The 23232-nt window shown below is 57.8% G+C and overlaps 2 protein-coding genes across 25 annotated transcripts; one reads left to right on the top strand and one right to left on the bottom strand.

Annotated features, from left to right (window-relative positions):
* The first annotated feature begins 318 nt into the window (after positions 1-318).
* BEST2 (bestrophin 2) lies at positions 319-7732 on the top strand. Of its 6 annotated transcripts, none has more exons than XM_049707123.1 (10): positions 319-748; positions 2319-2393; positions 3344-3592; positions 3741-3835; positions 4675-4908; positions 5004-5158; positions 5499-5576; positions 5757-5909; positions 5997-6427; positions 6906-7732. In XM_049707123.1, exons 3-10 carry the CDS (start codon positions 3441-3443, stop codon positions 7327-7329), a joined length of 1722 nt encoding a protein of 573 aa, XP_049563080.1. In that variant the 5' UTR covers positions 319-748; positions 2319-2393; positions 3344-3440; the 3' UTR covers positions 7330-7732. The 6 variants fall into 6 exon arrangements, with proteins under 6 accessions (XP_049563080.1, XP_049563079.1, XP_049563081.1 ...); XM_049707122.1 differs by having other exon boundaries at positions 2319-2418; XM_049707124.1 differs by lacking the exon at positions 319-748 and having other exon boundaries at positions 1893-2418; positions 5997-6077; positions 6273-6427.
* Positions 7402-22020, bottom strand: HOOK2 (hook microtubule tethering protein 2). Of its 19 annotated transcripts, none has more exons than XM_033401306.2 (22): positions 20827-22020; positions 20221-20306; positions 20079-20151; positions 19076-19126; positions 18854-18986; positions 18692-18759; positions 18127-18189; positions 17723-17803; positions 17466-17656; positions 17241-17381; positions 15781-15982; positions 15379-15489; positions 14615-14702; positions 14162-14231; positions 13334-13471; positions 13153-13240; positions 12920-12954; positions 10868-10950; positions 10685-10788; positions 10408-10518; positions 10268-10342; positions 7402-7652 (listed from the first exon to the last, which is right to left on the bottom strand). In XM_033401306.2, exons 1-22 carry the CDS (start codon positions 20869-20871, stop codon positions 7566-7568), a joined length of 2124 nt encoding a protein of 707 aa, XP_033257197.2. In that variant the 5' UTR covers positions 20872-22020; the 3' UTR covers positions 7402-7565. The 19 variants fall into 19 exon arrangements, with proteins under 19 accessions (XP_033257197.2, XP_033257198.2, XP_033257195.2 ...); XM_033401307.2 differs by having other exon boundaries at positions 10268-10339; positions 20827-22019; XM_049707113.1 differs by lacking the exon at positions 7402-7652 and adding an exon at positions 9739-10179 and having other exon boundaries at positions 10694-10788; positions 20827-22019.
* Positions 22021-23232: the final 1212 nt, after the last annotated feature.

Here is a 23232-nt window from a genome sequence, read left to right as displayed (position 1 = left end):
CACAGGGCTGCAACAGGGGGGCTGATTAAGGGGCAGGATGACAAAGGACTCAGGCTGGACGGGCCCTGAAGTCCTGTCCTGCCCCCAGAGCAGCCTCACTGAGTGGCCTGCCGCCTGTTTCCTGCAGTTTGAGCTTCAGTCCCCGTATTCCTAAAATGGAGACAGAAGTGTGGCCATTCATAGGGCCATGGCACAAATTCACCTGACCCTGGAAGGGTTAGCAAACCAGCCGGAAAGGCATAAAGCAGCACCCCTTCTCTCCTTCACTTCTCCCTCTGCCACTGCCTGGACAGTCACGGTCATCCCCAAGACCCAGGACTGGCATGACCTTGGGCGTTTGCAAGTTCCAAGCTGGAGCTGGATGGGGATGGCGGGAGAAAGGGGGTGACTAAGGATATGCATGAGTCAGGAAGTGGTGTTCAGACAGTGCACACCCAGGGTCTAGGCGTGCCAGGGTGTGTGTGTGAGGGGAATGCAACCACGAGCCTAGACGTGTCCCCCCAGTTCAGTCAGGTGTACACAAACCCATGTGGGCACGCCCACATTGAGGAGGTGCTTGTAAACGAACATGGCAGTGCAGCCCACGGCAGGACCCCAGGCTCCGAACCAAACTGCCTGGGTTCAGATCCTAGCTGTGCCATGAACAGACTGTGCGTCCTCTGAGCCTCAGTTTCCCTACCTTGATAGCGGGAATAAGGAGCACAAACTTCACATTTCCTGCTTTTAAGGACACAATGAAATGAAATAGGTAACGCCTTTACAGTGGCCCCAGGCATGTACCTGCCAAGGTCTATTTGTTACTATTCACTGTAACAATTAGTAAGCATGTGAACTAGCCTGGGCAACCCGCCTCTGCCCCAGCCCGGGTTAAGCAGTCAGAAGTATGTGGGGACAGTGAGCTGGAGGAGGGGAGATGCGCACAGGGGTCGATGGGGGCTGTGGAGGGGAGGGCTGGCTGCAGCATGTGAGGATACATCCAAAGGAATAGGGGCCTCTGGTCAGGTATGGAGCCCATCAACCTGAAGCCTGTCCCCTCCCCAGTTCCCGTAGCTAGCAGCATCACCCCTCATCCTCTTTTATGTGCTGTCCAGCAGCTGGACGGCAGAGGCACAGGTCCGAGTACAGCCAGCCCGAGCTGGTTCCTAACTACCCTGGGCTGGGCAGACACCTGCCAGGTTAGGAACACTGCGTCCTGGCTGGCCAGACCTTCGGGTGCAGGGTCGAGCGGAGCCATGTGCACTCCTGGTGCTGGGGTGGACTTGAGAGGCTCAGGGGTGCCCCAGGGCACCCCTCTTGGAGCTGAAACCCTGAGCAACTGCCCCTCCCACACTGGGCTATGCATTCAATGGTGAAGATGGAGGGTTGTTTGTGCCAGGCTAGAGTGCCCCCTTTGTAGGTGTGTCTGTAAAGGGAGAACATCTGTCCTGTATCCATGCCAAATGTGGAGACAAGGTTTTGTGTCCCTAAGCTTGTGTGTTCATGACAACGCCCAAAGTGTTTGAGACCCAGGGTGTGTGTGTGCCTGCCCGTCGCCGCCCGCAGTGAAGGGGTGTTGAGGAGCATGTGTCTTACGTATTGATGTACAAATGAATGCAGGTGAGTTTCATGAGGGGTTATGGCCTGACTCCATCTGGATGTGACCCTCTGGGTCTGTGGGACTGTTGGGAGGGGTCGATGTTGTATGAGTGTGTCTTTGCTACATTGGCATATCAAAGGGACTCCCTAGGACCCGGCTCTGACCCCCAGGACTGTGTGCTGCTGTGCTCCTGCATCTGGTGTGTGGCCATGGTGTGTTTTTGTGCAGGGGAGATCAGGAATAAATGTCTGCTACCTCCCTCTGTGTGATGGCTCACGTGTGAAGGCATTCTGGGGTCGGGCTGGGGTCTGCACTTGGCTGGTTGTGTGACCTTGCGTGTGTCTCTATTACATAGTATGATCATGAAGGAATTCAGGGTGCCTGGGTCCCTGCCCCTGTGTTCCTGGGTGGCTGTTTGGAGCACTATGTGGGTGCCTGAGAGCTGAGAGCCTGGTGGGTTAGGGTCCATCTGCTTTATATCTGCGTATGGGGGTGGGGGGCTAAGTGTTGTCTCTTTGGTGACTCTGGAAGTCTTTGTGCCAGTGCGTACTGCTTTCTGGGTCACCGTGGTCGTGGGAGGCTGTGTTGAGGAAAGCTGAATTTGTGTCTGGGTCTATGGTGTGTGTTTCTAGGTGCGTCTTTGTGTGTGATTACAGGTGAGTGTGGAGCGACCCAGACTCACTGAGCAGTGTGTGTATATGTCTGGGTCTGGTAAAGACAGGGTTCCTGCCCCCTCCCCCAGGTCTAGGTCCAAGATTTCTTGGATCTGCCAGTGACTGACTGGGAGACTGGACAGGAAGGAGCTAAGGAGGACAAGGTGAATTCCCCACCCCCTGCCCCAGGTAACAAACGGATGAGACTTCAAAGTTCTGAGGCTGCAACTGAGGGGGGAGGGCCAGGGAGGGGCCACCCACACCCACTCCCCAGCCCCCTCCCTCACAGAATCTGGCTTCAGCCCCACCCAACCCTGAAGCCCGTCCTTTCCCTGTCCCTGAGTGTCCCTGAACCAGCCACCAGGTGAGAAGGACCCAGGCCTGGGGGAATAGGGAACCTTGAGGACGAGTCGGTCTGCGGGCAAGAATCTGAGTCCTCAGGGTAGGGTTGGAGGGCTCAGAAGGCTAGAGGGGAATGGACAGAGGAAAGGTCTAGGTGGATCCAGAAGAGGGAGGGGGCAGAGCCAGTTCGATTAAGTGGGAGGGGGATAGGCTGGGGCAGCTGTGCAGGAGACGGAGCCAGCCTGAGGCTGAGGGGCTGTGGGGGAGGACCTGGGGCCTGGAAGCTTGGGGATCTGGCTTTGGAGGGCTTCAAAAGGAAGTGCAGGGGAGAGAATGGGCCGAGACTGGGTTAGGGGAGTAGGGGGAGGGAAAGCAGAAGTGGGACTTGAGGGAAGGAAGTCAGTTGGAGCCCCGGGAACATAGAAACTGAGGCGCTAGGGACTCGGGGAGCGGGGGAGAGGCTGTAGATGGCGTCCAGGTAAGGGGTATGGGATCAGAGCGGGCAGCTCGGGTTAACTCGGTGGTCCAAGGGCCTTGGCGGTGGGGGATGAACGGAGAGGGCCTGGGGAGGTCGGCGCCGGACGCTGGGACCTGGAGTCCAAGGAAGGGAGTGGCCTGCCAGAGGGCCTTGGGGAGGAGGGCTGGGGGCTAGGGCAGGACTGAGCAGGTGGGAGGGGACGGGAAGCTGAGCCAGAGCCGGTACCGAGGAGGTGGCCGGGCGTGGAAAGTGACGCGGAGCTGAGTCGTCCCCGCACCTTTCTACCCTCGCCAGCAGCCTTCCAGCCCGGCCCGGCCCCCCATTCCTCGGCCCCCAATCCCGGGTCCGGTCCAGCCCCCTCTCCTTGGGCTTGACCGGCCCGGGCGCCGCGATGACTGTCACGTACACAGCTGGCGTGGCGAACGCGCGCTTCGGCGGCTTCTCGAAGCTGCTGCTGCTGTGGCGCGGGAGCATCTACAAACTTCTGTGGCGCGAGCTGCTGTGTTTCCTTGGGCTCTACATGGCGCTGAGTGCCGCCTATCGGTGAGGCGGCCCCGGGAGAGGGGGGAGGGCCGGCCGGAGCGGGGGCGTTTGGGGAGGGCTGCGGGCCGGCCCCGGAGGAGGTGCTGGAAGGGAGACCTGCAACTGGGGACCGGGGCTCGCCCGTGATCCCGCGCCCCCTCCCTCGCAGCTTCGTGCTGACCGAAGAGCAGAAGCGCTACTTTGAGAAGCTCGTTCTTTACTGCGACCAGTACGCCAGTCTCATCCCGGTCTCTTTTGTGCTCGGTGCGTTCGCGCTCCTGAGTTCCCCATTCCCTTCATCCTGAGAAACCCATTGCCATTCATGCCTTTTGGAGACTCCCATTCCTGCCTTTCTGAGACGCCCCCCCCATCAAAGCCACCCCCCCACAAATCCCCATTTCTGCGTCCTTTAGGCCAAGTATGGCCCCAATTCCTGAGACCTTGTATGTCATCTGGTCAGAGGATCCCCTGAGGTGCCCCCAATGAGAACTCCGTGTCATGCATAGGCTTTTATCCCTGGTCAACTCAGGGACTCCCATCTGTGTCTGCATGGGATTACTAGTGCCTCCCCTCACATGTACTGAGCCCCAGGGACCCCCATCCAAGAGCCCCACATGACTCCCTCCTTTCCAGTCCAGCCTGAGGGGCAAGGGACTCTGACAAGTCCCAGCTCCCTGTCCTCAGTGACTTCACTTGACCTCAGCCTTCCTCCCACCATTCTGGGCCCACAAGGATGGGGTGACCAGCCTGCCCCAGGTTCCCTGACTTAGACACCATGCCCAACCCCTTCACACATCCCTGGCTCCGGGGCTCCCTGTGGCTTTGGTGACAACCTGCCTGTGGGCCCTCTGTCTCCACCTCTACACGGAGATCCTAATCTCCCATCCCAGGTGACATCCAAGTAGCCAGGGTGATCCAGCCTGGACTGACCTCAGGGCTGAATCTCCAGGTTCCCAGCTCAGGTGGCCCCACATGGTCTGGGTATCCAGCCTACCGCATGTTCCTGATGAAGACCCTATGTCACTCCTCTTCCCATGACCTGGGACCCCAAACCCCTGGCCCTAGTGTCCCAACTGAGTCTCCCATTCCCGGCTCTCCCGCAGGCTTCTACGTAACGCTGGTGGTGCACCGCTGGTGGAACCAGTACCTATGCATGCCCCTGCCCGACGCGCTCATGTGCGTGGTGGTCGGCACAGTGCACGGGCGCGACGAGCGCGGCCGCCTCTACCGACGCACGCTCATGCGCTATGCAGGACTCTCTGCTGTGCTTATCCTGCGCTCTGTCAGCACCGCTGCCTTCAAGCGCTTCCCCACCATAGACCATGTGGTGGAAGCAGGTGAGGCTCCGGCCAAAAGGAACGTGGGTGGTGGGGGGGCAGGGGGGCGCAAAGACTGAGGGTGGGGCAAATAACCCCCGACCTCGCCCCTCCAGGGTTTATGACCCGCGAGGAGCGCAAGAAGTTCGAGAACCTGAACTCATCCTACAACAAGTACTGGGTGCCTTGCGTCTGGTTCTCCAACCTGGCGGCGCAGGCTCAGCGCGAGGGCCGCATCCGCAACAACGGCGCCCTTAAGCTGCTGCTGGAGGTGGGCTCTCCGGGTGGTCACTCATATCAAATACCAGGGAAATTGTACCCCACGCACCCTGAGGTTGTGTGTCTGCCATGCGCCTCCCACAAGGCGGATCCCAACCACCCTTATCTAGCAGCCCCCAGGTGTACACTTAAATCTCTATGGGGCGGCTCCTAGGTGCATAGTACTCCTAGGCGTACACTCACCACTAAATACTCTCCCTGAAGTCCCTAGAAGCACACACCCGCCTCCCACCAGGTGACCACTCACCTCCATCCCAGGTACACCCCCCCCACTTAATCCCCATGTGTGAGCTCACTATTCAGGCCCCCTCATGACGTGTATCTGCCTCCAGGAGCTGACTGTGTTTCGGGCCAAGTGTGGGATGCTCTTTCACTACGACTGGATTAGCGTACCCCTTGTCTACACCCAGGTAACCCCGCCGTGCCTCTTTATATCCCGCGTCAGAGGCCCTGGAGCGTTGGTCTCAAGGAGAAACTGAGGGCCAGCTAAGACCCCATCACAGTGACTCGCGATCCTAGCTCTGGTCTCTCCATGACCCCCCAAGGCCCAGAGAACCGTGAATTAGCACTCCGTCCTGCCCCTCCCCCAGGTGGTGACCATCGCTGTGTACAGCTACTTCCTGGCCTGCCTCATCGGTCGCCAGTTCCTGGACCCGGCGCAGGGCTACAAAGACCACGACCTGGACCTGTGCGTACCCATCTTCACCCTGCTGCAGTTCTTCTTCTACGCGGGCTGGCTCAAGGTGGGTGGGGCCCCAAGGCCAGGACTCCAGGGGTGGAGCGGGCAGGGGTTTTCAGTTCTCCACCTACCTCTCCTCTTACCCACTCAGGTAGCTGAGCAGCTCATCAACCCCTTCGGAGAGGACGACGATGACTTTGAGACCAACTTTCTGATCGACCGCAACTTCCAAGTGAGACTCTCTCGGTTAAGACCATCTCTGGGCTCCCAAAGCGGCCCTGGCCCCACCCCTGCTAAGACTCGCTCAGACATCGCCCCTGATCCATCCTTCTCTTTGGTCACCACACTCCTACCCGTCCAGAGGGGTCCACCCTTCGGTGCCGGCGCTGTTCCATGCCCACTCTTCCCCGCGTATCCTCGCCCGCAGGTGTCAATGCTGGCCGTGGACGAGATGTACGACGACCTGGCCATGCTGGAGAAGGACCTATACTGGGACGCAGCTGAGGCTCGCGCTCCCTACACCGCTGCCACCGCCTTCCTGTTGCAGCAGCCCTCCTTCCAGGGCTCCACCTTCGACATCACGTGAGCCAGTGGGGATGGGCGGGGCCTCTTGGGGGAGGGGCTCATGACTGCGGGGTGTATCTGATTGAAGGGGCTGTGGGTGATCCCTGGGTGACCAGGTCGGGGCTAAAGGCTACACCCTGGAGATTCGGGGCTAAGAGCTAAAGTCATGAGGACTAGGACGGGTCAGGGGTCAGGGATCCGGGTCAAGGTCTGGGACCCGGCCACTAACTGGGGGCAGAGCTAAGGGCTACAGTCTATGAGGACTGGACGGGCCAGAAGCGATACCAAAGGACAGGCGGCAGGGCCCCAACTTAGCCTTTTGAGGCCTAAGTTTGAGCATAGCCAGAGCCAGAGGATAGGGCCAGGCTCTCGGGTGAGGAGCCAAGGTCTTTTGGGATAAGTGGGACAATGGGGTGGAAAAGCAGTGTTCCTCGGTCCCAACTCTGTTGATGAAGAAGGGAGAGGCCGCAGCGCTGACCCATTGTCTCTTCCGCAGGCTGGCCAAGGAGGACATGCAGTTCCAGCGGCAGGACGGCGTGGATGCGCCGCTGAGCGATGCACACGGCGACTTCCTGCAGCGCCTCCTGCCGGTGGGCGCGGGCATGGCCGCTGGAGGCCTGCTGGGCCGGCGCCTGTCTTTACTGCGCCGCAAGAACAGCTGCGTGTCGGAGGAATCCACAGCCGCCAGCTGCGCATGCGCGGGCGCCCCTGATGGCGCGGCCCCAGAGTGCAGTGGCAGTGACGCGCTGCTACCCTTAGGCCTGCTGGAGCCGGAGTCTGAGCCCCACGCCGGCCGCGAGCCGCCAGCCCCCGGGCCACCCGCCGAGCCCTTCACCGTTGTGCCAATGCCCGGGCCCCGGGGGCCGGCTCCACCCTGGCTGCCCAGCCCCATTGGCGAGGAGGAGGAGAGTCTAACCTGAGACCCTTGGACCCTGGATCCCCAAGGATAGAGAAAATGCCCCAACACCGCCCGCAAGCAGTGGTTTGGGCTTTATAAGCTGCCTGTGGACTCCGCCTGCCCGCTTACCTGCCTGCGTCCCGCCTTTACGTTTGGCACAGAGGCTTGGAGCGCCTCCTGTGGGCCAGGCACTGCACTGAGGGCAGGGTATTCTTCCAGCATCTTTGAACTGTCGGTCCTTACCACCAGCTCTACTTCCTACCGCCACTGCGTGAGAGTTTTTATCAGTGTGCCTTGCCTTTCTTCTTTCCTCAAATTGGACATATGAGTGCCCACCTCAGTGCGCTGTGAGGATGAAATGAAATGTGGCTTTAAAGTGTTTGGTACATAATAGGTGCTCAATAAACTTTTAGTGTTTTTTTGTTTGTTTGTTTTTACTCAACTCCTGCCAGGCATTTATGCTAAGTAAGCTTTAAGGGATCCTCCAGATTATTTGATGATGCCCTGCCCACTTCTTCCCAAATTCTCTCTGAAATGGCCCCATTAGTGCCCAGGGCTTTACTCATTCATCAATGTAGGACCCACGGTCCAAGGACCATAGCTTTCTCCTGCCAGCGTTTTTCTTTTTCTTTTCTTCTTTTTTTTGCCACGCGGCTTGCGGGATCCTAGCTCCCCGACCAGGGATCGAACCCGGGCCCAAGGCAGTGAAAGCGCGGAGTCCTAACCACAAGACCTCCAGGGAATTCCCCTGCCAGCCTCGATTTATGCTTCTGCAAGTGACCCCTCTGCCTCAAGCCCCTGCACTCTCAGATACCCCTTCAGTGCTCTAGGTCTTACATCAATCGTATGTAGGTGACTCCCGAATTTAGAAGTCCAGCCAGGATCCCTCCCCTGACTCGAGACCCAGAGAGCCAACTTCCTGCTTGACATCTGCATGTGGGGAGCTCACAGGCACTTCGAACATAACATGCCCCCAAACCAGCTCCCTATCAGCTCCTCACCTGTTCCAACCTCTGTCAGCTTTGTCCTTCCAGATGATGAGGACAAAACCTGGGAGTCACCTTCAACTCCTTTCTTTCATCCCCTCTCCTTATCAACCCAGTAGCAAACCCCATCAGCTTAGTCTTCAAACTGTATCCAGAATCCAACCATTTCCCATTCCTCCAGGGTCCACACCCCGGCCAGAGCCCTATCACCCAACCACCCACCTGGACGAGTGACCTGGTCTCTCAGCTCTGGCCCTGACACCCCCGCAGTCTGTTTCTCCCATAGGAGCCAAAGGGAGCCTGTGACAACTTGAATCAGGTCATGTCGCTCCTTTGCTTAGAACACTCTGTGGCTCCCACTTCACTTAGAATGAAAGCTAAAGTAATCCACACACCCTACAAGGCCCTGGACAGTCTGCCTGGTCTTGACTCTCTCCACTCTTCCCCTCACTCACTCCACTCCAGCCACACTGGCCTCCTCACTGTTCCTCTAACCCACCGAGCAAGGTCTCGTCCCAGGGCCTTTACACGTGCTATTCCCTCTGCCTGGATCACTCTTCCCCAGATACCTACATGGTCCCTCCCTCACCTCCTGCAGGTCTCTGCTTAAATTATGTCACTTCAGGGCTTCCCTGGTGGCACAGTGGTTGAGAGTCCGCCTGCCGATGCAGGGGACGCGGGTTCGTGCCCCGGCCCGGGAGGATCCCACGTGCCGCAGAGCGGCTGGGCCCATGAGCCATGGCCGCTGAGCCTGCGCGTGAGGAGCCTGTGCTCCGCAACGGGAGAGGCCGCAGCGTTGAGAGGCCCGCGTACCGCAAAAAATAAAAAAATAAAAAATTCTGTCACTTCCTTGGTGAGGCCTCATTTCCCGGCCTTTTATTAAAAATCACCACCTGGGCTTCCCTGGTGGCGCAGTGGTTGAGAGTCCGCCTGCCAATGCAGGGGACACGGGTTCGTGCCCTGGTCCGGGAAGATCCCACGTGCCGCGGAGCGCCTGGGCCCGTGAGCCATGGCCGCTGAGCCTGCGCGTCCGGAGCCTGTGCTCCGCAACGGGAGAGGCCACAACGGTGAGAGGCCCACGTACCGCAAAGAAAAAAAAAAAAAATCACCACCTCCCAAATCCACCTCCTGCATCCCCATGACTTTGTCTGCTTTATTTTTCTCTGTAGCACTTCTCACATCAAATATTTTATCTATTTTGTTTATTATCTGTCTCCATTGGAATTGACAGCTTCCTGAAGTAGGGATTTTTGTCTGAAGCTTCTTCAAAACCCACCACACACACATACAGTTACACAGATACAAACATGATTCAAACTTCCTACGGGGTGCTATCGGGCACTCACACTTTAGTAAGAACACAAGCTAGGATTTTCTTAAAAGCAGTGACCTGAGCCCCTGGCCTACCTTCTCTCCCTCCCCTCAGAGCCCAGAGTCCAGCCAGGTCAGATTGAAAGTCTTTATTATCTTTCTTCTCAAATATAAAATCACTCTCTCCCCTGGCAGCTCACTAAAATCAAGAATAAGAATCACATTGCTAAAAAGAATAGGCCCATTCCTGCCTCCCGCCTCATCCTGCACTCTCGTCCCACCTGGGAGAGAAAAGGGCAGAGATTATGACTTCAAGGCTCTCAAGCAACTGGCTGAGGCATAATGCTGGGCCCCATGTGAGTCAGGGGAATCCAGGGTGGATTAAGCCCTGATTGGCTGGACAGGTGGCAGGATCCTGAGATCCATCAATGCTTGTCAGTGGGGCGCATATTCAGGGGTGCTAGGCGTCCCAGGGGTCCGCGGCGAGCATTGGTGGCCAGCCGCTGCTGTGCCAGGAATGACTGGGCATGGGCAGGTGCCCGCTCTTCCCCGGCTCGCTGCTGCAGAGCCATGCCCTGGAGGGAGGGGCATAGTTGGGGTCAGGTGAGCCCACAGGACCGCCATGCCCACCCAATACTTCAGCCATGGCAACGGTGCACTCACCATATTATACCAGGCACTGATGAGCAGCTTTTCTTCCTGCTCTCGCTGACTTCGACTCTTCTCAAAGTCCATCTGCTAAGGAGGCAATAGTCAAGGACCTGGATATGCTGAGGACAGTGAGAAGGGACAAGGACACCCACCTCCAGGTGCCGGATGCGGACATCCCGCTCTCGAAGCTGTGTCCTCAGGGTGTGGAGTTCCGGAGGAGCCCCCCCAGGTGGCCGCTGCTTGGGTTCCAGGGTCTGTATGACCTAGGGGTTGGGGAAGACACAGCCAGGGTGACCTTGGCCTCACAGGCCGTGGTGTAAAAGTCTGTGACATGATTAGATATGACAGGTGTGGGGGCAGGAGGCATGAACCAATGGGAGGCAGCAGCCTCGGCAGAAGGCGTGTAGGGCACCCAGCGCCCGTCCTCACTGTGCGCGCCTTGTCCACGTAGCGGCGGTACCGCTCCTCCATGGCCCGCAAGTCCGCGTCCTTCTTCTGCAGGTTGTGCTGCAGCTCCTCGATACGCCGGGCTGCTGGGGGAACAGGTGGCCCCTCAGCTCTGTGCCAAGCTTGGGGCTCCCTGCACCCAGCCGGCCACCCAGTCCCACTCACTGCTGCTATCGGCAGGGGGCTCTAGCTCCTCGATGTACTCGCGCTTCCGCTGCAGCTCCAGATCTGCCTCATGCAGCTTCTGCCTGCGGGCAGGGGACCAGCAGCAGTAGGCTGAGCTCTGGGCCCATTTCTTTTCTCCTAGTGGTGGCCACAGCCTTCCCAGCCAGCCAGAAGTGTCCCTGCAGACCTTTCTGCCTGACCCCAAGCCTGGGGGTTATGTGCGCTGGCCCCACCATCTCCTCAGCCATCAGAGTCCCAACCCTCTACACCCCTCATCAGGTGGGCCCTGGACCAGCCCTCCCATTTGTCCACTTCTCCCCATTCCACAGCCCACTCGCTGGTCCAGGCACCATCATCCCTTGCCAGCCCCCTCTACTCTCAACCCCTCAGTTCCATTCTCTACCCAGCAGCCAGGTATCTTTCTGGAATGCAAATCTCTTATAAAACAAAAGGAAATATGGGACTTCCCTGGTGGCACAGTGGTTAAGAGTCTGCCTGCCAATGAAGGAGACACGGGTTCGAGTCCTGGTCCGGGAAGATCCCACATGCTGTGGAGTAACTAAGCCCGTGTGCCACAACTACTGAGCCCGTGCTCTAGAGCCCACGAGCCACAACTACTGAGCCCGTGCTCCATGACAAGAGAAGCCACCGCAATGAGAAGCCCACACACTGCAACAAAGAGTAGCCCCCACTTGCTGCAACTAGAGGAAGCCCGCGTGCAGCAACAAAGACCCAACGCAGCCAAAAATAAATTAAAACTTTTAAACATTTTTAAAACAGGAAAGGAAATGCAAGCTAATAATTGACAGTTCTGCCACCTGTGGCAAAACCCCAAAGATTCCTGTAGGTGAGACTATTATCATGTGTCGGACATGGAACATGGTGTAACATCTAATAGTGAACCTCTGGCTATGTCTACTAAAATTACAAAGGCATGTACCCTGGGAGCCACCCATTGCATTTTTGTGTATATTTGCACACAAGCAAAATGATGCCTATACAAGGTTTACTTTGTTACATTGCTTGAAATTGCAAATACCTAGAAAGAATGAGTTAAACACATTACAATATTACAAAAAATGCTATAGGCCAGACCTTCTGGACCAGAATTCTACAGGAGAATTAAGCCCTAATGCCTCCAGGTATCCATCCTCTGTAAGGAAATAACTTTCTGTGTTCCAGGTCGGCCTTAGCTTCATTGCATCCTTGGCAGAACTGAGAAAATAGTCACGAAAATAATTTTCTGTAAGGCCTAATTTTCTGTAAGGTTTCTGGAACCCCAGTTGACAAAGGCTGCTATATGTGAAAAAAAAAATAAGAAGGACTCCTTTATTTATTCTTAAGGAGAAATTTCTCCAGTTAACTTGTTAAGTAGGGAAAGCAAAGTGCACATATTACACTACTTTTTGTGTAAATAAGGAATGATAGTAAAAATCTATATTCATATTCATTTGGATCTGCTTTAAAAATTCTGGAAGGATTTCCATAATAAACTAATAGAAATGAGGGTGGAATGGGGTGGAAACTGAGTCAATGAGGGAGCACTCAGAGGTATACCCTTTATTTCTGTATAGCTAGGTATACATTTTGGTTTTTAAACTATAAATGTGATAGCCATTTAAAATAGTTTCTTTCTTTCTTCTTTTTTTTAATAGTTCCTTTTTTGGGAATTCCCTGGCAGTCCAGGGGTTAGGACTCGGAGCTTTCACTGATGTGGGCCCGGGTTCAATCCCCGGTTGGGGAACTAAGATTCCACAAGCCACACAGTGGCCAAAAATGAAAAACACACAAAAACAACTTTCCTTTTTAACAATGCAAAAGTAAAAGGTGACTATTACTTTGTCACACAACCTTGTTGCAATTTCCTCTGTGGCACCCCATTGTTCCCCCAAAACATTCCATATGCCTTCCCTTAGTCTATAAGGCCCCACTTGAGCTGACCCGTCAGACTCCCTTTCCTCATCAAGAACTCCCCATCGACACCGGATCCACCTCCCACACCTTTGCCCCAGCCTTTCCCCCCACGAAGAGTACCCCCACTCTGGGACTCACAGATGCTCCTCCAGCTTCCTCTTCAGCAGGGTTGACTGGAGGAGAGAAGAGGCACTGGGTGAGTGAGGGCTCCAGAGGTCCCAACCTCTTTCCAGACTGAGGGTAGGGGGTGCCACCCTGGGCTCAAGGTACTTACAATGGACTTCACGGGGCATCGGGCAGCAGGGGGAAGAGAGAGAAGGGTTATTGGGGGACACAAAGGAGGGCCAGGCAGGGAGGAGGTGGGCACTCACATCTTCAGTCTTGCCCCCCTGCTCCTGCAGGGCCTTCTGCAGGTCCTCCACCTGGGCCCGCAGCTCCGACAGCTGCTGCTGGTTCAGCCTGCAGGGTTGGGGGGCCCACTTAGTGCCTGCGCCCGCCCTCAGCCCCCCTCCAAGCGTGTGAGAGGCCCCCCTCCGCCAGGTGGGTCCTCACCGGTGCTGCATCTCCAGGCCGTGGCGCGCGCGGTTGGCCTCCTCCAGTTGGCGCTGCAGCTCCTCCTGCCGTTCCCGGTCGGCCGCCTCCTGCTGGCACAGGCGCTTGTTCTCCAGCTGAAGCTGTAGGAGCGTCTCCCTGCGTACCGGGAAGGAGTGAGCAGTGCGGGAGATGGGTCACCACTCAGGCCTACCAAGGCTCCAGCAGGGAAACTGGGCAGACGCGGCCAGGAGAGGGATAGAGCCCTGGGGGAAGAGCCCAGCCAGACCCTGGGGTAGGGTTAGAGTACAGGGGACAGCGCCTAGGCATGGGTGGGCGGAGCGCCGGTGGGGCTGGGGGGCAAAGTGGGCGGAGCCATGAGCTGGCCAGGGAAGGGTGGGGCTACAGGAGAGGGTTAGAACACTGAGATGCGGCTGCCGGTAAAGTAAGACACTGAAAAGTGAAAAGCTGGGGTGGGAGTTCTTACGGGCAGCGCACAGGGCAGTGAACCTAACAGGGAATATACTGAGGACAGGGCTGTATCCTGGGGGCAGAACCCAATGTGGGCAGGGCTGGAGCAAAGGATTTTTGCCTGGGGAGTGGAGACAGATGGGTTGGATCTAATTTGTGCACTCAGGACGGATCCTGAAGAGGTGAGGCACCAATAGGGCTAGAGCCCTGGCCAGGTAAGAGCAGAATTAGGAGTGAGTGGGCCTAGAAGCCCGGCTAGGACTTGGGAACCAAGTTGAGCAGGCCTGGCTAGTGGTAAATACCTGTACTGGGGACGGGGCTGAGGGTGGGCACTGGCAGGCCCCAGTGGGGCCAGAGCTCTGAGTGACCCCAGGATACCTGAGCTCCGCAGGTAGGATCTCGGCTGCTAAGTTTTCCACAGCCGGTGAGGTGGGATCCAGTGAAGGGTCTGGAGAATGTGTGAAAAGTCTTCAGGTAGCTGCACAGTTTCTGTCCCCATCCCTAGGATCCTCTTTCCGAGAAGCATCTTTGGGGGTTCAACTTCGGCCAAAAGCCTGACTTGACCCAAACCCCACCCCTGGCATGACAAGGAGCCATGATCCTTGGCCTGGGTTTGCCTTTGCCCCACCCAGAGCCCCGATACACAGTCCCTGCTTTCTGTCAGCCCATGTCACCTCTTTCCACTCTAGCCTCCCTCCAATGTGGCCTAGCTCTGCCCCCAACCTAGACAAGCCCTGGGACACTGCCTTTTCTGCCTGCCCTAACAGCACACCAGACCAGGTAAGGCCAGGCCAGCCATCTCCCAGGCCCTGGGATGGGCCTCCAACTCACCGGCTTGGGTCAGCCCGCGAGGCTGCAACTGGGCGCAGCGCAGCTCCTCATTGGCCTCCCGCAGGGAGTCCCGTTCTGCCAGCAGCCGCTGGAGGGACGGGATGCAACAGGCCACTTGAGGCTGGATCGGTCTCCTAGGATAGGGGTCCCCAACCCCTGGGCCGCAGACCGGTACTGGTCCGCGGCCTGTTAGGAACCGGGCCACACAGCAGGAGGTGAGCGATGGGCAAGAAAGTGAAGTTTCGTCTGCCACTCCCTATAGCTCCCCATTGCTCTCATTACTGCCCCCAACCCCCAGTCCGTGGAAAAAATGTCTTCCACGAAACCGGTCCCTGGTGCCAAAAAGGTTGGGCACTTCTGGGCTTCCCTGATGGCGCAGTGGTTAAGAATCCAGGGTACACAGGTTGGAGCCCTGGTCCGGGAAGATCCCACATGCTGCGGAGCAACCAAGCACGTGAGATACAACTACTGAGCCCACGTGCCACAACTACTGAAGTCCGTGCGCCTAGAGCCTGTGCTCTGCAACAGGAAAAGCCACCTCAGTGAGAAGCCCACGCACCGCAATGAAGAGTAGCCCCCCTCACCGCAACTAGAGAAAGCCCGCGTGCAGCAACGAAGACCCAACGCAGCCAAAACATAAATAAATAAAAATAATAAAGTTCCCTTAAAAAAAAATCTTATAAAGGTTGGGGACTGCTGTCCTAGGGAATGGGCTCTGCCACGATGGGCAGGGTGGGGCTTGGGTGGAGGGACCTCAGCCTCACCTCCTTCTCCTTTGACACCAACTCATACTTTTCTTCCAGATTGCGGCACTCGAATAGCCATTTCTCGGCCTTCATGGCCTCCTCCTGCCGCTGGCCCTGCAATTCCTGAACCTAAACAGAGGAGAGGGGAGAGGACAGCAGGGTGGGAAGGAGGGGCAGGGACTGAGTACAAGGTGAAAGGGCGGAGCCAGAGGGACCAGCTGAGGGAACTTGGAGGAGGCTTAAGGGGTGGGGCTTACAAGCCTAGGGAGGAGCTGGCTGGCCTAAAGGGTGTGGCCTCTATATAAAAATGGGAGCAGACGCTGGGTGGAAGGACTTAGCACCACGCTGAGGGTGAGCTAAAGTCAGCGGCCGGCCAAGAGAAGCCCCCACCCCAGTCCAGGTCCAGGCCCCCGCCCGTACCTGCCGCCGCTCCGCCTCTAGCTGGACGCGCAGGGAGCCGGCCCGGCGCAGCTCTTCCTCCAGCTGCCGCGTGCGCTCTGCGTGGCCGGCGTTGCGCTCCTCCAGCTGCCGCACCTGCCGCCGCAGCTCCCGCAGCTCGCCCAGGCGGCGCCGGCAGCTGCTCAGCGTGGCCTCCAGCTGCCCTGCGCGCTCTGACGACTGCCTGCGGGCGGGGGGGGGGGGGGGGGGGGCAATGGGAAGAGGAGGCGGGTCTGAGGTCAAAGGTTCAGCCTGGATGCAAGGCCCTCAGGGCAGGGGAAGGTGTCAGGTCAGCCTTGGGGCATTTGGGTTCAAGGTGATGGGTCATGAGGGTCAGGGGTCAGCGGGGCCTGGTGGCGTTGGGGGAATCATTAGGGAGCATAAAGGGAGCCCTAAACATCAATGGTTAGCCCAGGGTCAAAATCAGAATCTGGGGGACACAAAAATGACTGTGGGGTTACAGGGGGAATGATGGGGCCCAGAGGTTCTGAGGAGCCCCCATGGACACTTTGGGGTCATGATGTAGCTGTGGGCCTAACAAGGGTATTGTGGGTGCAGGGGCCGTGGTGGGGTCATGGGGGATCTTTGAGGCAGAGCACTGTGGGGCTCTTGAAGGTATGGTAGGGGCTCATTAGGCACTTTAACATTACAGGAATGCCATGGGGGTCACAGGGGAGCCCTTTGAGGCAACAGAAGGCACAGTGAGGTTGAGGGGTGGGTGCTATGGGGGCCTACCAAGCACTCTGTGCTTGCAGGGATGCTGTGGAGTCATAAGAAGGTACAGTCATGTGATGGGGGGACAGAGGGGTCACCAGGGGCAAAGTTATTGCATTGTGGGGTCCTGAAGGGCACCATGGGATGCTGGGGCATGATGGGTCCCAGAATGGTGCAGTGGGGTCTGGGGAGCATTATGACCCCCTAGGCTTGCTGGGGTCACAGGGATCCTATAAGGCAGCGGTCCCCAAACTTTCTGGCACCAGGGACCGGTTTCATGGAAGACAATATTTCCACGGACCGGCGGGGGGTAGGGGGATAGTTCAGGCAGTAATGCGAGTGATGGAGAGCGGTGGGGAGCGATGGGGAGCGGCGGGGAGCGGCAGATGAAGCTTCACTCTCTCGCCCTCTGCTCACCTCCTGCTGTGTGGCCCAGTTCCTAACAGGCTGCGGACTGGAACCAGTCCGCGGCCCAGGGGTTTGGGACCCCTGCTCTAAGGTATGTGGGATACAATGTGGGATAACAGGGGGACACTGTGGGGTCCTGGGGGGCACCATGGATCCAGGGAGTTTGGTGTTGTCCAGAGGACAAGGTGGATTCCAGGATAGTGCGGTGGAGTCAACAGGGCATTGTGGGTGCCCACTAGGAATTTGGGGGTTACAGAGGTACTATGGCATCAGAGGGGCACTCTGGCAGTGGGGGTGTGTGGTGGGGACCTGCCACTCACCGAAGTTCGTCCATCTCGTCCTTCAGGGCCTGTGCCTCCTGGGCCAGGCTGGTCAGCTCCTGGTTCCGCTGCTGCAGCTCGGCGACCTCCCGTTCCAGCTCAGCACAGCGCACGCGCTCGTCCTCCCTGCCGCTCTCCAGCCTGGGGGTGGGGGAAGCATCACATGAAGGGACTGTGCCTGCCCCAGTCCCCTGGCCTGCTGGCCCTGTCCCCAACTGACCATACCTGAAGTTCTCTTCCTGCAGCTGCTCCAGCTGGGACTGCAGCAGCAGCAGCTTCTTGGAGGTGAGGCCGGTGGCACCCTCACCCTCGGACCGGCCCACCCGCTCCCTCAGCACCTCATTTTCCTGAACCAGGCTCTGCTTCTCCTCTGACAGGAGTACCAGCTGTGGGCAGGGCATACAGACGAGCCGGAGCTGGGAGAGGGGCTATGCGGGCGGCCCTGCCCTGGGAGAACCTGTGGACCCCCACCTCGGCCCCACCTGCCGCTCCAGGTCCAGACAGCGCTGCCGCAGCTCGTCACCCTCGTCAGCCTCCTCACTCAGGAAGTAGTACCTGCGGGACTGATGAGAGGAGTTGAGGGGGGAGGGTGGGGAGAAACAAGAAACTCAGGGATCCAGGGGAGGAAAATGGGGAAACGGAGGATGGGATCTTCAGGGACAGAGAGGAGGGAGCCAAGAAACCCTCAAGATCTAAGAAGAGAGGGCTGGGACCTGAGGGGACTGGAGAAAAGGCAATTCAGGAACCCTGGGGACCTGGCAAGGGAAGAGGATAGGACCCTGGAGGATGGGAGTGGTTTACAGGCTTAAGGTCAAGCCCTTGCTCCTTAGGTAGCCCTGAAAATCAGTAATGGGGTCGGACCTTTAACAAGGTCCCCACCCCTTACCTGGCTATCAAAGTTCCCATATGTTTCCGGTGACAGGGAGTCAGAGGTGTCTTTGGTCATGAGCTGGAGGGGGGGGTGCAGTGGGAGGACATTGAGATGAACTGGGCCCTCTGAGGGCAGCCTCCAAGGCTTCTACAATCCAGACTAAGAACTACTCCATCCTCCTGTCCCCAAAGCCAGTCCTCCCCAATAACCCCAGCCCAGAGGCTGCCTCATGTGTCCAGCACGCAGGGAGTCCTGGTCCTTCCCCACTCCCCGGCCACCTGGCCACACTGCGCGCCTTGTGGGATCCTAGTTCTTCAAACAGGGATTGAACCCGGGCCATAGCAGTGAAAGCGCTGAGTCCTAACCACTGGACCACCAGGGAATTCCGAGGCCTGGCCCTTTTAGTGTGCTAGGTTGTGACTTAGAGCTGGGGGGCGCTGGCAGACACATGGGACAGGGAAATGTGGCCAGCTGAGTTCCAGACAGAGCCCAGACCTTACCAGGGCAGAGCCTGTGCCCAGCTGCCTTGGAGATGTCCCCTCCCCTGAAGCTCCTCGCTACAGTGGGCATACCCACCTACCTCCTGGATGGCTTCCATCACCACATGCTGAACTGATTCCTCTAGCGTCATGATTCTCTGGATGTGCTCTGGGGGTCAAGGTGGGGGAGACTGAGATGGAGGGTGGAAGGGCAAGAAGCGTTTCCTCAGGTCTTCCCCTAGGGACCCCCTAACCTCCCATACCCTGCTTCTTCTCGCAACTGATAGCACAGCCCAGCACCAGCTGAAGCAGCTTGCCAAGCTCTTCTGGGTCGGAGAACTCGCCAATAAGGCTCACATCTGGAAGGTGCTGCTCCAAAATGGGATGCCCCAGGACCTGAGGATGGGAGGAGGAAGGGGTATCAGGGGCTGACGGATCCCCCCTCCTCCCAACCCAACCCCCTAAATCCCTTTACAGTTACTCACATCCTGGGAGTACTCCACCAGGCTCTGTAAGATTGTCTTCAGATTGTTGACCTGGGGAGGGGCAAGGAGTTGTGTCCAGGGTCCCAAATCCCCCCAGAAGGGGCCAAGCAGCCCCCACCCTGAATCTGTCTAGCCCATTCTTTTTTTCTCTGTCTCGCCTCCCAATCCCTTGTCATCTCATCTTGTTTAGCCCCATTCTCTGTCTGTATGTCCCCTCTCCTAGGAGTGACCTGTCTGGCTGCCTGCCCTTCTTACCCACCTGCCCATCTTGTTCACGTGTCCCCAGAATCCAGTCACTTCTCACCACCTGCCCCACTACACTTTGACCCTAGCCATCATCATCTCTCACCTGAATTATTGCACCAGCTTCCACTCTTGCTGCCCACCCCTCCATTTCTCTACAAGCATCCAGAGGGAGCTTTTTAAAGCCCAAGCCAGGTTTGTGTCTTTCCTCTACTAAAATCCTTCCTTGACTTTACACAGCACTTAAAATAGAATCTATCTTCCCTGCTCCAGCCTGCCAGGCCCTTGATGATCTCATCTACCATTCCTGCCCCCTTGCTTTCTGTTCTGACCCCCCTGCCCTTCCTCGATCACACCAAGCTTATTTCCAACTCAGGGCCTTTGCATTTGCTGCTCCCTGTGTCTGGAATGCTATTCCTCCAAATCTTACATGGAGATCAGCCCATCTGGAGTAACCACCCACCCACTCTCAGTTGCTCTCTCTCGTGGCCCAGCTTTTATTGTCTTCATAGAGCTAATTGCCATTGGAAGTCAATGTTAATGTTTGTGTATGCAGGGTTTTGTCTGAGTTATTCCTTGCTGCACACCCAGGCCTGCTTAATAGAAGAATGAAGGAATAAATACATAGTTGGCTGGTCACCATACATCTGTCCCTCTTCCTGTCCAGATCTGTTTGTCCATCACCCAGGACATGTCTAACTGACCCTTCCCTGATCAACTCTTCACCAGTCTGTCCCCCATTCATGAGTCCACCTGTCACCTTCAACCTCCGGTTGGGACCTGGGTCGTCTGAGATGCCCTGGAGCCATGCCTCGTTGAACCAGGAAGGGTCTCTGGGGGTGAGAAGGTGGGATGAGCTGCTGGGGGACCCTTTTGGGACCCTCCCCCTCAGCCCCACTCACATCTGGTTCAGCACATAGGCTACTGCGAGGCCACTGCTCAGTTCCTGGGGGCTGGTACAGGGGGGCGGGACATGGAACGTCTGCAACTGGTGGGGGAGAGGAAAGTGCAACAGGCATTATCAGGGCCTGGGACCACGGAACAAAACCCCTTTTACAGACTTTTCCGGTCAGCAGGACCCTCACGTGCTGGGTGGGGGCTGGCCTGTTGCTTCAGCAAGCCAACTCCGTGGGGGAGTGGCTTCTGCTCACCTGGACGGACCGGAGGGGGCGTGGCCTCATTATACCTCTGCCCAACAAACCCCGCGCGACCAGGCGAGGTCAGACCGCGAGTCACTTGGTCCCCATAGGCACCACGTGACCAGGCCAGCTCACCTGTGCCCTCGCCCCACATGACCCAGCCACCAAGGGGCGTGGCCTCACCTGCTCTTTACACGGAAACCTGCCACTTGACGGGTCAGGTGCTCAGGCCAGAGTGCAACGGCCTGGCAGGCCGACGACCCCTTCCTCCTCCCTGCCCCAGGACGGAAGGGTGCACAGAGCCAAGGTCGGGGCTCCCGGGCGAAAAGAGAGGGCGTACACCTGTCCCTGGCCCCGCCCCCGACCTACCCAGGTGAGCAGAGACCCGCATAGCTCGGCCTTGTCCACGCTCATGGCTCCCGATTGGATTCAACCCCGGCCGCGGAGCCCTGCCACCGCAGCGGCGTCCAGAGCAGCCACCAGCGAGCGCCCGCAGCCCCGACCTCCCGCTCGGCCTAGAGCGCCGCCCCGCCCCCTAAGCGCAGGCCCCGCCCTGGACACGTGATCTCCTCCCGGCACCAGCTTAGGGCTTCAGACCCTCCATCTTAGATCCGGGAAGCTTTCGGGCGCCAGCCTGCCGCTAGGGGTCAGTCTGGGCCAGCCTTGCGCATCCCAAGGGTGGCTTCGCCTCCCCTCCTCCCCGAGCTCTTTTTGGGGTAACGGAGACTTCACCGTCGTTCCTTTTCATCGGAGGCGGAGCTGCCCCACCCTGTTGTACAGGCGCATTCTCGTCCCTTCCCTTCGGCTGAAAGAAATTCTGCTGTCTAGCCACATTATGATCAGAGCCTTTGCGCAGGAGAGGGGCAGGTCTTAATATATTCTATGGACTTGGAGGGGGAACAACACTAAAGGGTTCTTCCCAGTGTAGGTGACTTGATAGTCTTGCCTAGGGGTAGACAAGGGGATTTGGGTTCTAAGTCGACGGCAGGATGGGTCAGACACATGTCCTAGGTAACGGACAGACTTATTTGCCTAGCCTGGATCCGTCCTCCACTGAGCTTTCCCTGCCCTTTCCCCTCCCTGAGCCCCGCGCCTGGGCCCTCCTCCCTCAGAACCCAGGACAGGGCCGCCCTGATCGCCACGGCCCACCCGGGGCGCCCAGACAGCAGGAACGCGGCCTACGGGGAAAAGGATGGGCCCACTCTGAGACCCCGTCTGGGCAGTGAAGGGGGCTTAAAGGAAAAGTGCTAACAATACTAGTTAACAATAAAATCGCAGCCACCATTTATGGGGTGCCTACAAAATGCAGTCTCTCCGCTAAGCGATTTAAATATATAGATGGTTGAAATCTCCACGACTCTAGGTAGCAAGTGCTCTTTAAATTCCCGGTTCGCAGGCGAGGAAACAGAGGTTCTGGGTGGATCCGGCTTTAAGGGAGGGGTTAAAGCACCGGACCTCTGACTCCTGAGTTCCCCGGCAGTCCCTCCCCTGCGGAGCGGGCGAGGTAATGAGCAGTAATTAGAGGTTATTAGCTGTACCCAGAGAGAGGGGCGGACTCTGCTTTGGGGGTGGGTCTAGGTCTGAGGGGCGGGGAGCTGCTCCCTCCAACCCAGAGTCTGGCTTCGGCGACCCTGCCCCCGAATGGGTTGAGCAGGATGACTACAGCTCCCCTCTCCCCCCCGCACTCCTCCGCTCCCCGCACCATCGCAGGAACACAATCACTCTAGCACCAGACTCCAGGTTACAGCCCACTCAGACGCACAACTGCACGCACGCAGGGGCCTTGGAGGCTCGTCTACACACCCACGTCCCCTTCCGAGTTGTTTTCAGCCTCCATCCCCTGGGAGTAGAGTGGAGTGGGGGGGAGTAGGGAGGAAGGGGACAAGGGCCAACAGTGCCGGCTTCCGGACAAGGCTGCCTTACGGCGGCGGGCGTGAGAACAGCCGCCGCTGATTCCCTTATCCCGCACCCACTAAGGAGAGGGTGCTGCCAGTAAGGGGAAGCGGGCCCCCCCTGCCACCAGGCAGAAGTGGAAGGTGAGCCGGAGCTATGGCTGTTACAAGGAGAGGAGGCTGGGATTATTTGTGAGAGGACCTGGTTGCCCAATGTTGGGAGACATGCTAGGACTGCCAAATATTTGGGAGTGGGGTCCCCAATACTTGCAAAACCCACAGGGATCTTGATGTTTAGGAGGAATCTAAATATTCGGAGCATGGACTTGAATTGTTTTAACGTTGCCATGATATTATAGGCGTTATAGATGTTCAGGGAGCCAAAAGTCCCCAGATTTAAAGGAAGGTCTGGGTGCCCTCACGTTGGGGGAGGAGTCACAACCCTCCATTTGGGGCGGCAAGGAATCTCATGTTTGGGGGGAAAGGGAGCTCCCTACGTTGGCAGGGAAGAGCAGCAATCCCTATTATGTGACGCAGGGAACCCCACTGTTGGGGGCATCAGTGTGCCTTCAATCCAAAGAGAGGGGTCACAAACCCTCATTTTGAAGCAGGGATCCTTTATTTGGGGGAAGGATTCAAACCCCCACTTTCGGTGGAGAGAGCCCCCAAGTTTGGGGAATGATCTGGAGGCCTCCATTAAGGACGGGGTGCAGGTCTGGACCAGCAGCCCCCAGCTGGTTTGGGGACCCCACCCCCTCCTCTCTGTTTCCAGGAACAGCTGGGCCCAGCCTGGGCTGTACTGCTGGGAAGCGGGTGACTCAACCCCTCCCTGCGGCCACAGCTGGACCCCCGCCCGCCCCCTCCGGCCTTCACATCTGGGCAG

This window comes from Orcinus orca, chromosome 3, assembly GCF_937001465.1.
Source record: "Orcinus orca chromosome 3, mOrcOrc1.1, whole genome shotgun sequence".
Classification (NCBI taxonomy): Eukaryota; Metazoa; Chordata; class Mammalia; order Artiodactyla; family Delphinidae; genus Orcinus; species Orcinus orca.
The sequence above is the reverse complement of the archived record's forward strand: the minus strand, read 5'-3'. Positions and strand labels throughout refer to the sequence as shown.

Excerpts from the sequence above, each read along its gene's own strand:
- BEST2 (XM_049707123.1), top strand. The coding sequence starts at position 3,441 with ATGACTGTCACGTACACAGCTGGCGTGGCGAACGCGCGCTTCGGCGGC. Across the intron at positions 4,909-5,003 it reads AGACCATGTGGTGGAAGCAG|GGTTTATGACCCGCGAGGAG; the intron begins GTGAGGCTCCGG and ends TCGCCCCTCCAG. Across the intron at positions 5,910-5,996 it reads TCTACGCGGGCTGGCTCAAG|GTAGCTGAGCAGCTCATCAA; the intron begins GTGGGTGGGGCC and ends TTACCCACTCAG.
- HOOK2 (XM_033401295.2), bottom strand. The coding sequence starts at position 20,871 with ATGAGCGTGGACAAGGCCGAGCTATGCGGGTCTCTGCTCACCTGG. Across the intron at positions 18,760-18,853 it reads CAGTTGCGAGAAGAAGCAGG|AGCACATCCAGAGAATCATG; the intron begins GTATGGGAGGTT and ends CTTGACCCCCAG. Across the intron at positions 12,955-13,152 it reads AGGGGGGCAAGACTGAAGAT|TCAACCCTGCTGAAGAGGAA; the intron begins GTGAGTGCCCAC and ends TCTCTCCTCCAG.